The 12,115-nt window shown below is 46.2% G+C and overlaps 1 protein-coding gene across 1 annotated transcript; it reads right to left on the bottom strand.

The window, feature by feature from the left end:
* Positions 1 to 789: 789 nt before the first annotated feature.
* On the bottom strand, positions 790 to 12,086 carry LOC135370654 (fatty acid-binding protein-like). The gene is made up of 4 exons (XM_064604441.1): positions 11,876 to 12,086; positions 8,456 to 8,628; positions 6,474 to 6,572; positions 790 to 1,177 (listed from the first exon to the last, which is right to left on the bottom strand). The coding sequence occupies exons 1-4, from the start codon at positions 11,943 to 11,945 to the stop codon at positions 1,127 to 1,129; spliced, it is 393 nt and encodes a 130-aa protein (XP_064460511.1). The 5' UTR covers positions 11,946 to 12,086; the 3' UTR covers positions 790 to 1,126.
* Between the last annotated feature and the right edge of the window lie 29 nt (positions 12,087 to 12,115).

A 12,115-nucleotide genomic window follows, 5' to 3' on the forward strand; every position in this document is an offset into this window, starting at 1 on the left:
TGGGGAAAACCCAGGAAAAACCAGACAGCTCAGCCCACCGGGATACGAACCAAGGTACCCCCAGCCTCGACGTGACATGGCCTGTAAAAGGGTGACAGATCACTGCAGGAGTCTCCGCCAGTGAGGTAGCGCTGAGGTCACGTGCTTACAGGGAACCAATGGGAATCGTAATCCGTGCGTTATTTAAAGATCCACATACTGTGTAAATTAAACCCTCAATGTTCGTGAATACCGCGAATTTTAAGTGCACTCGACAACAGACTAGCAAGATTTGACACTTTGAACACTATGGTGTACACGCAAACTTTTTCGCATCCTTGCGGTTATATAGTTGTACAGATTGCTAAGCATTTCAACCGCTTTATATCGCAAAGACGTGGTACGGGCAACCTCAAGTTGTAGCACGAAGTCGTAGCGTTCAGTATTCGCGAAATTTACTGGCCGTGTGTCGGCGCCGCGAAGCACATGTGTCTGAGTGGCATTCAGACGTATAGACAGATGGAGAGAGCACAGCAAGAGAAAGGGAGACTGGGTTGGTATGCGTCATGGACAGTCTCCAGAGGGAACTGTGCCAACATCCTTCTGGAAAACAAAAGGAAACCCAAGATTCCACCGCCTCCCAGTCTACAGCACGACCACAAACCAGAGGTCGCTTTCATCCACTCGCTTGTAGAAGGCCTTTACAGCATACCGTCAACCGTATCTTCCGCACTTTCAGAGAAGACTATGTATATAGCTATCTATCATGAAAGCATCACGAACGACAAGTAAAGAGTCAGAACGCCGTCCTCATCCTAGAAAAGGAAGTATAAAGTGTTTTATTCAAATAGGCTCTTTTCATAGAAAATACACATCAAAAACGGTTATTTCTCGAAGACTCTTAAATGGAAGTACTTGGTTATTCGAACACTTATTGGAACCAATCAAAATCTCGTAACGATTACACAAGTGCGTGCCACAGCTGCCCCCTCCCCCCCCTTTTTTTTGTAACTGAGCGTCACAGTTGGCGACGAGAACAAACAAACACAAGCTGGAACAAATAAATCTCGTGTGGCCACTCGGCAGAAGGACTCTTGTGGCAGTCGGTCGCTGAGAGTTCACCTCGGACTCACTCGACAGCAGATTCTTATTCTTTCACATACTTGCGGGTGGAGACAATGTTATCTAGAGTGCACGTCTGTAAAAAGGAAGCGTGAATTTCACTGAAAAGTACACAGAAGGGCTGCCAATATGAAAGACGGCAACACACCCAAACAGCACAGTGTACTGAAAGTCGAGTGCAATAGGGGTGGAGGGTATGCGTCTTATCAATGTTCTTTAGTTTCACGAGTCTGTTCAAGGTCTTCTACCAATCCACCCACCCCTATTGCACTGGACTTTCAGTACATTGTGCTGCTTGGGCAACTTTCGCATTATGCCCCTACACTCTAAAAACAAATTCACCACATAGCACGGTGAAGGCCAACCATTGCACAGAGTAATAGCTTTATCACTCCCGATTTGTGGGGGGCGTACGCCTCTTTTGGAACTGCGTAAGTGTTCCAGAAAGGGCGTACGCCTCCCGTTTTTAACCAATCATGACGCAGAACGATGTCATTCGCGATGATGATGGGCTAAGAGAGTGCTATGTGGTGAAGTTCTGTTTTTAGAGTGTAGTCAGCCATCACCCCCAGTGACATCATTCCCTTCCCTGATTTGCTGAGAACGGGAGGCGTACGCCTTTTTGTGACAACTTTGTGACATAAATTATCCCCGATTTATCACGAGGGTTGTCTATGACGGGCGAATTGGCTCCCGTTACAACTGTCTGGCGATAACAGATGAATTGCATGACAATCCGAGCCGCATAATGCTTGTGGCTTCAAGTTCAAGTGCATGCGCGTGGCTTGTAGGTATCTTATCAATGCGGTGCTTTGCGGTGCAAAGCCGCAGCAGAGATATCAAGAACATGATGACGGCTGCGGCTTTCCGAAGCACCGCATTGATAAGATACCTTACAAGCCACGCGCATGCACTTGAACTTTCGATGCATTGTACGGCTCGGGTTGTCATGCAATTCATGCAGTATACATTATGCTGCCTGGGAGAATGCAAGCCAGCTGGTATAGTCCAGTAGAAAGCAACATTTCCCCCTGCCTGGCGAGTACAAGGGACGGGACAACAAACAACGACGGACGACAACAAACAACGTTGTTTGTTGTCCCGCGCCTTGTACTCACCAGACTCAGATAACAATCTCGGATCACGCACCCACCACTATCGAACTCGCACTTTTCGGTACATTATTCCGCCTGAAAAGCTCCTATTCGCTTGTCCCGTTAGTTTATCGATATCGGTCGTTCTGCGCCGATGCTTATCGTGCGTGTTTTGCAGAATGACTGAAAAACAGCTGACGAGCAGTGTACCAGCAGTGAATATTGTCAACCTTCCGAAGCACGGTAATAATTCGTCGTTTTACGTTGCAAGGCAAATAATGCAGCTCCCTCGACACTCAAACACCTTTGTATCATGCACGCCCTAATGTACAATGTCCATCCGTCACAATAATAATAATAATTGGGGGTTTACGTCGCCAGACAACTATCCATCACGAGGTAATCGAAGTATACGTACATGGTGTCTGAGTGTTGGACAGAATTTCATTAGAGAATTTCCTCTTTTTTTTTTTTTTTTTTTCAATAAAAGGCGATATATTTTCGGTCAAGCGGACCACCACGTGGTCGCTTTCAGCAACCTCCTGGGGTGTCTTGAAATCGACTACTAAACCTGTTCCTTGTAATGCGCTCATTCCGTTGCAGTTTTCAACAAAAAAAAAACAAAAAAAAAAAACGAAAAGTCGATATAGCGCGAGGAAATCGCCATAGAAAAATCATAATTTGGAACCTGCAAACGAGCAGTTTTTGCGGAGGCCCTTTATTTTATTTATTTGTACTTATTTATTTTTTGAGCGACAATCATGACCTCCAAATTCGGGGTCATATTTGTTGCCCTGCCAAAACAAAAAGAAACGCGCTGTCTCCCTCGACCTGACGGCAAGGCGACATCGATCACATTCGCATGTGCCGTATTGGCCCCATCCTAAATCGGCTCGCCACGCTAGAAGCTACTGATCGTACAAGAGAAACGACTCTTTTATTCATTTTTTTTTTTCAAGTGCCATCATTGCCCCCCCCCCAAACACACACACAAGGAACGGAATGGATGATGGAATAAATTAATTTAGCCGTAACCAGAGGCAAGGAAAACCGGTAAACAACGAAAACGTCGTATCTGTTCCATCTACCGTTGCACAACGGATTCAGGCCGCCTTGCACGACTGTTACTCGTCGCCTATGCATTGTGAAACAACCGTTGTATGGCCGCGTTCCCCCATTCTCTCCGAAACTCCGGGGCAGAGAAAAACAAGGCTGCAGTTACTCCGAACTGGGCAACTAAACATTTTCTCTCACTTTGTATACAGTACCTCGCCAGCAGTATCGTACGATTTCAAGTTGCTCGTTCTGCGTATACGGGGTGTTATAAAAAATAACTGGCGAGGTACTCGGAGGATTGTGGGACTTTCGGCAATTACCCTCTGGGAACTTTAGCCGCCATTTAGAAAGGTTTTGGACAATTTTTAATTGAGGAAAATTTATTTTTTTTCGATTGAACTTCGAAAACTGCCAAGCAAACCTCACTTTTTTTTTTTTTTTTACAGAAGTGTGAAGTCCTCCACTGATACCCACGAACCCAACAAAAACTATGCACAGTATCGCAACAGAAATCGTAAAAAAACAAAAAAAAGTAAGAATTGGGCTTTAGGCCGGCCTGCTTGATTGTCGCAAAGAAGAGCGCACGGAAGTTCCGGAGAGAGGAGGAAAATGAGGGGTGTTTTAGGCGAAACACCCTGTATATAATCGAGAAAAACGCACAAAAGAAAAGGTTGAACGAGTCACCGTGGGCCGTGGGGGAAAAAAAAGCTGCATTTTGAACAGTGGAGGCAGGCCACCTTTTGTTGCCTGTTGGATTGTTTTGGGCCATATTACCACACTGTAGCGTTGCCCTGCGAACAACATCACCTTCTATCGTTGTGTATGAACGCAAAGTCATCCAGGAAGTTGTGTGACTCATCCGAGGCTGTTCTAACAGCTGGTTACAAACACCCCGTTCGCAGAATGTGTTCCTGTGCGTGTTTTACGAGCAATTACCCGCGAGACGCTGACACATGTTGTGAACGCATGTGGAAGCGCACAAAGCTGACAGAAAGCCCATCAAACACCGCACAACCGGCGTTCGTTCCGTTACCTAATATGGGTCACGTATTTCGCATAGGATAAATGGGGCAGTGTCTGAAGCCTCGTGCTGTATTAAATCATTCCGATAGGATCCTACTTTTTTTTTACTTTTTCGTCTTTCCGCAGTCCGTTGTGCGGGGCAAGTTCCAACGACTTTCTCGGGGGTGTGGATAGTAACGTTCGATTCCGTCTCCTAGATAATGTTAGCAGAAACTGTTTCTAAATCGACCCATTATTGAAAATAACTTGGGTGTCAGAAAAAGTTGCCCTCGTTATCTAGCCTTGGGTAGACCACGACCAACTCGATTATAACGACCATGTCGTAATCGGCAAACCCTATGAGGAGCCCGTCCGCACGATCCGCTAGGGGCGCTACTTATCGGCCCGCGAGATCTGCATCGTGATTGGACAATGGAAATTTGAATTTTGAACGCGCAGAAGCGGGCGTACTACTACCGTAGCAGACGACAGCAACAGCTCCCACGAAAATGCGTAGAATGATGATGATAAGCAACTTTAGAATGAAACATCTTCCGTGGGACATCCACCGCTTGTACAAAAATAAGAAGGTAAGATAAAGTACAAAGTATAGCAGAAATCCAGGAAGCAATAACCGGGTCGATGAGTGGCGCCACCGTTAGCCTCCAAATGCGGCGCTGGGAAGGGCTGCCTCTGACATGGTCGTTAATCTAGTAGGTCGTGGGGTAGACCAAAGCGATCTTAATCCAGCCCACAATCGGATTTCGATCCTTATTGTGAAGGGGCTCATCATTTCATTCCCCCACATCACCACCAGCATTGGGGTAGCGTATCGCCCCTGGCGATGAAACTCCCCATTCATCATTGAATCATTCATGAAGCATTCACCATCTAAAGTTTTTTTGTTTGTTTTTTTAACAAGAACCGGATACGAAGGTTCCAAACCGAAACTCGTTGGGTTCGGGTTCTAGTGTAATTAATTTCAAACCAGTTCGCTGAACCGGCCCAATTTTGTTCACTGCAATTTCTCGTTTGATTAGCGACCAGCCGTCGAGGTATTTATCAAAATTCTAAAGTGGGAGTAGAGACTGAAAATACAGTGAAGCTTGTAAAGAATGTGGAAATGCGATTGTTAAATACAAAAAGCATATCCTCCCCATCTTTTTAAAGGTTTAAGATATCCTACAAAAGGTACTGAATGTCCGGTAGTTTTACAAGAACACAATGCGTTAAAGGTATTTATTCATTTCCCGGTTGGAAGCCTTGTCCGTTAGGAAAGAAGTTATACTGAATCAACCTCTTCAACTTGTGTTTTCCCGCTATTTTTTCCTTCACATTCGCAAGCAACATAGACGTAAAAAAAAAAAAAAAGAAAAGGGAAGAGACAGAAATAGACTCCTCAGAAGTACTACCCAAGATATGCATCAGATAAAGTCACGCCTCTGATGTGCACTATGCTCTTGACTAGCGTTTCTGCTATCTCCAGCCGGATGTCTAATCTTTCAAAACTCGACGGTCAGCAAACGCGGACACGTATCACGAGTTCACCCAGCCGAAATCAGTTTTTCCAATTTAGCGAGGATATCTTTCCCACTTCAAAACGGCTGACGATAACACGACCTGCCCCGGAACCGCTTCCAAGGGAGCGCAAGTTCAAACACTATCCATACAAATCTCGATATAATTTTAGGTGCTCAGGCAGTGTCGGACCATGACCCTACTTTGTTTCCACAAGTGCACAGCCAGAAGCCGATAGCATTCAACAAAGCCATTGTCCCTTCTATATCGCAAGATAAACGGCAGACATATGCGTAATCCTAGTGATACAGATATTCAACAACACAGCACACCAAGATGCGTCATACACACCCACACACCAGGCTGATGTTCTTCCTGTGCAAGACTACAAGCTTACTGATAAAAGTTCGTCTGCTACAAGTTTTGAGTAGAAGCAGACGACGCGGTGTCGTCTGCTTCACCCAATCGCCGCAGACGATTTCAGACGCAGAAGGCATGTGGCTGCACATGCGGCTGATGGTGGCTCGTTTCTATGGCAACGGTCGCTTAATGCATGCCCGTGATTAGAGGGACTACTTAGGACGATTTGGAAGTATCTAGGTAGCGCTGGTCAGGACCGGTTCGGAAGAAAGGACCACCTCTTCCACAGAAAGTAAACGTATAACCACAGTAAAGTACGCGAGCCACACCAAGTAAACCCACCACTTTGAGCTCTCCGTTGTCCACTTCACGGACAATGCTGACTTCCTTGTCTCCAAACTGCTTCTGGACCAACTTGTCCCCGTCGAGGTTGATAACGGTCTATAAGAGAAGAGAAAAAATAAAATAGAGTCGCATTTAGCCTCAGTAACTCTCTATGGGAACAACGATACAAGGCTGCATACATAAGGAACCAAGGTTACTCGCATAAACAAATGTTGCAACTGATCCAGTAACCGCTGGATTACTGTGAATGTCGCTATTTACTGACGCTCTCAAAAGCCGCGAGCCTCAAGTACCATGCAACAGCTCGAAATTCTTCTTCGGAGAGTTCAAAGGACTAAAGTGCACTTCTGTTATCCTGTAAATACGGGAGATAAGAGGGCGTTCCATAGCTGGTTATCGATCCCTATGAACAGCTTACACGTAAGACCACTTCAACGAAACCTTGTGAAGAAAGCCAGACACATAAAGTGACGCGTCAGCCCGACACAAGCGGGCGTCAATAGACACCCAGGGGTGTCCCTGTAATTCACGGCCAACTGTACATCAATCAAGTGGCCCTCTGAACGAGTCCGCACTCGCACGAATTCTCAACCGGGTTGTCGTCGTTGTAGACATGACCCGTCTGTCCGGACTCCGTTCTCGACAATATTGGTGAGGTTTAGAATAGGGGACCAAATCGCTTTGGGGCGCAAAAGAAATAGCCAGCGCTTTGGGTTTTGGATGCGCACGCGCTCTCGTGGCTGACGAGAATCGGCGTGAGCATGTCGTCTGCAAACGGCCAATTTTTGCCACTAAAGACGCGAGGTGTTTGCAAGAGGCGACCTTAGATTTTACTCGTGAAAATTGTTACACGTAAAGTGAAAGCATAAACAAAGCCCGAAACAACGTGATTTGACATTAAATTCGGAGTCCTACGAATCTACGCGCATCCGGTGCTTCGACCCCTGGTGACGTGCAAGTGTAATAGATCACTTCCTCCTTGGTATCGTCCTTTGTTCACTGCATACCAGTCCATAGAATCCTCCCTCTCCTGCATTTACTCCCCGAACCCCGTGTTCTTGCCTTTGAGGGGGCACAATATGCAACGTATCCAGACAACATGGGGAGCCTCCCTTCATTGGGTTCACCCCCCCCCCCCCCCCTTCTTTTGGGGCACCGCGAAATTGCACAAGAAATGTCATCGCTTTCAATTTCCCTTTCAGTGAACGCCTTTGTGCCACTTACAGCAAGGCTCTCGCTTTCTGGGGTTAAAGGCCTTTAACAAATAGGGAGTGTAAAAAATTTGCTCTGAGGCATGTAAAGGAAAATCTTTTGCAACTCGGCTGAAGGGAAAAAAAGATGCAGTGGATAGAGATCCGGCGAAATCAGATTTGTACCGAAAAAAATAACTATAATAAGACCTGTCTTGCATGTACTTGATGAGCGTGTGAGACTATTATTCAAACTTGCCCAAACTGAAGTACGGAATTTGTGATAATGATAAATGAATAAAAAGAGTTTGGGACCTGAAGTACACATTGGACAACGTAGTACGTATACTAAAAGTTCGTACAAAAATTATGTTCAGCCTAGTTCTTCGTCGGCAAATTGTTAGGCCTCGTCTGTATACGGATTTGCGCAGTTTCGCAGCAGCAGAAACATCCTTACGATATCTGTTTTGCTGCATCTTTACAGTGCCGCAACATGGCAGGCAGTCTTCTTGTTTGGCCTTTAGTCAATACGCCCTCTGGAGTTCACCGATGACCCGGCAGCACAAGAACATGGCGGAATTATGAATAGAATTTTGGAAAGCGCTGTTTTTCATTTTTGCCTATTCTATACTGACACAAATCTGGAAGCTGAACATTCTTGACACGAGTTTTAAGCACGCAATACATCTCGACGAGAAAGTTTCGCAATGTGCCTTTCCCGCCGTATCTCTTTCGGAGCGCAGACGACAGTTTACCGATAGCAGACGACAGTCTGGGAAAACCACGCACCTTGACTGTGACACCGTCGATACGGTTCTCCTCGAATTCTTCGCCGAGCTTGAACTTTATCTCCGAGGTTTTGAGGAACGTCGACGTCTTCAAGGACCACTGGTCGCCCTCGTTCTTGATTTCCACCACTGGCTTCGACGTCGACGCCAGCTTTCTCCAGGTCATACCAACACCTAAGAAGAAAGGCATCACCGGACGTCACCCGGATGTCTATCCGGAAGCGTGTTCCAAAACTCGCACGCTCTGTCTAACACTCACTGATTTTGGATTTACTGGGGATTTGCACGGTTACCGTAATGGAGGGAGTCCTTCCACGATCGACCATGTTCGTTTGTCGCAACAGAGGTGGAGGCCGAACACATCAAACCATCAAGGACAATAATCCACGCATGACAGCCATCAGAGTAACCAAAGCGTAACCGCAGTTTTTCGCGCGTCCATCTGACGGCCGGGTTTTCAAAGGAACAATGCTCGATGAAACATAATCTTGGAAACCGAAACTACTCTGAACCTGCCATATCATTAAAATAATCGTGAGTCCACAGCATTGTGCACGAAGGTGCTCTGCATGGATGCTGTCCCAAGCAGCACAACATCTTGGTCCAATATCGGCTGAACATTGGCAATACCGGCCATCTTGACCAGTATTGCCGATATATAGCCAATATTGGGCCAATATATATTTTGCTGCTTGGTGTCACGCGGCACTATGAACCAACATGAAATTAAATACTGACACTGTGCAATGGTGAGTCAGTGCTTTTTTTTCAGTCACATGTATAAAAAGTGCTTTATGACTCAGGTCTGCTTTCTATTCATCTCGTAAACGTATCAAGTCACCCTGTTGTACGCGAGCTCCTCCAATGTCTGAGGCGCAGCTCAGTTTCTGGATAGCTCAGGTGCAAGCGAGGGTATTGAATTCTTAGGATTCCTCAGACAATGCGGTTACTCATGATGCAAAAGTGTGATCATTGAGTTACACCTGTAGCATTATCGGGCACTCTGGACGGCGCGGGCGCTGCTACACGTGGCCATTTGCTTCGTAATTTCATTCTCTGAAACGAAGCTGCTCAAACGAGCTTTTAATGGAACAATTGCTTCCGTTTCGAAATACCGGCGGCTCTCGACCTGATGCTTCTGCTTCGATCTGTTCAAAACAAAGTTTGCTGCTGAAGAAAGAGGGATTTTCGTAGCATCCACCCCACAGATCTTATAATGACCCCTCCCCCCAAAAAATACATAAAAAATAATCGAATAAAAACACGCATCACAAGTCAGCAGATACGGGTGCCACTCCCCAGATGAGAATCCTACGCAAATCTCTACTGAAGAGCATGAAAAAATACCAGACCAGCACCAGCTGGAGACCGTCAAAACTTCGAATTATAGCAAAAAGTTATTTCGGCTAGCTAACGCATAAACGCTAATTTTGGAGACTAACGCCGCAATGGGCAATAATAAGCACAGTAGAACAATTGAAGAGAGCAGAACAATAAGTACCAGGTTATAAATGGTACTCATATGAAGAAAATGTCGTCGGAGGCCTGTACTGCCTCCACCGACATTGCAGACACGGTTGCAGACACCCATATCATATGCCCATGCCCTTCGTCTGTGTCTCTGGTGAGATACATTCGCCAGACACGACTTGTCCGATTCACGACAGCTATGCCGGCTGTGCCTGCCAGCAACCAGATGATGCCGGCCGCAGTACAACTCACTCGCGCTAATTAGCATGCCGGAAACTCAACCAACTGCTCCAAATTGCGCAACGCATCACACGGTTCTTACATGCTTCCAGGTCACTGGAAGTGCACGGCGAATTCCCACGGAAGATAGAAATCAGAATGGCCCATTCCTGCGTAGAACGCGGTCTTTGCTGGCACGCCAGGTGGCGTTACCACAGCAGACGACAGGGGATAAACAATGCAGACGACAGGTAAATACTAACAAAGCTTCCAAAGCTACGTATCTCACAAGGATAGTTCTGTCCCGGGCCAGTAATTAATCTATCAGAGATCTCTTTGCAAAGTCTATAGAAGTTACGCGAAAGGCCGAAAAATATACAGCCGCAATTTCACGGGAAATAGAATTCGGGAATGCGTCGTCGTTTAGAATGCATTTCTCGTCTGCTCAACGAATCTCCATGTCAGCCACCGACGTGAAGGGCATAAATCACATATTCAGCCACACAGGAGCACGTGCAATGGAGATGAGGCAACGTAACCATCGTATCGCTTTTCCGTTCGTGGTCGCGTCGTACAGGAAGCGAATAACATTCTACGGTGTAAGGTACACGACATTGGCGCGAGGAAGAATTTGAGATTTGCCAAGAAATGTTCTGCCTCACTAACCTCCCACTTCCACGTAACACTATTGACGTTACAGCGCGATATTGTAAACGTGGAGGAAACAGGAAAGCCCGTTACTAAACTACGCAAAAAAAGCCGGTTCTGTTTGTGGTTCGTTAGCGAAGTGTCGACGATCAAGCCTCGCCTTCCGTGTCGCATAATAGGCAATAAAAAAGTTTGCTACGCAACGCGTAATCACATGCTGTGTGAAGTGCAGTTTTATTGGACTGTAAGGTTTTTCGGGGCCAGCATTTTTTTTAAATCCGCTGTCATACAACGGTGAATCTTTTCTCACCTCCTCACAGTTTCGGAACTTACACACTTGAAGCCGAGTATGGAAGTTCGTCTGCTAGCTTGCCGTTATATTTGTGAGTCGGATTCGGCGAAAGTAGGCAAATCACTTTCGCAATCAGTGTTAGTGAGCAATAAATAAATAAGTAAAATAATTCTGTGGAGCCTCTGTCGTATGCTTATTGAATGAAAACGTTTTATCCGCCGTGCACTATGCGAATGGTGCAATCTCAACAGCGCCAGCTATGCCTTTCTTAGATTCAGCAGGACAAAGAGTGATATTAAAAGGTAGGAGCAACTTATTTATTTACACATGATAACGAGACTTTCGTGCACAGGATGATCATAGATATACCTCTGCAAAGGAAGTGCAGGAAGCAGCAAAATGGTTTTGACACTTCCCGTTGCTGCGCCGTCCTTCATATAGATTAGTTTCTTTTTTTGTTTTTTCCTCCGGCGACGCGACGCAACATTAATTGACGGTGCGGAAGAGGCCTCAAGTAATATGCTTCAAACGAGCGACACATAGAACAGCACGCGCGGTACCGCCCTGAGCTTATTGTTTCTACCACCATCTGCAAAGCGGAGCGAAACTGAACAAAAGAAATGCATGCGGCCCGCGATTGTTGCGGGGTTTAGTTCATTTAGTTGCGCACAGAAATGGGCGGAGAAGCCGCAGCGGGCCGACTGCTCACACGCATGGAATGATGAAGAGACAGTGGTAACCGAGCAGCACTCAACAACACGAGAACGCGTGTGGTCATCAAATTCTGCTCACCGAGTGCCTTGAGAAATTCATCGAAGTTTTCGCTTTCGTGAAGCTTCCACTTTCCGACGAGGGATGCCATTGCGTGACGTTTAAAGCGCAGAGCCAGAAAAGCAAGTAGACCGTTTAAAACACCGCTAGCCGAATAAATTCTCCACTCTCGCTGGCAATCTGCTACTATCTGCCCGCCGATTTCCCTTTCTCCGAACTTTCTCTCTCTCCTTCGCTCTTGCACGTCGTCTGTTCGTCTGT

This window comes from Ornithodoros turicata, chromosome 10 (assembly GCF_037126465.1).
Source record: "Ornithodoros turicata isolate Travis chromosome 10, ASM3712646v1, whole genome shotgun sequence".
Classification (NCBI taxonomy): domain Eukaryota; kingdom Metazoa; phylum Arthropoda; class Arachnida; order Ixodida; family Argasidae; genus Ornithodoros; species Ornithodoros turicata.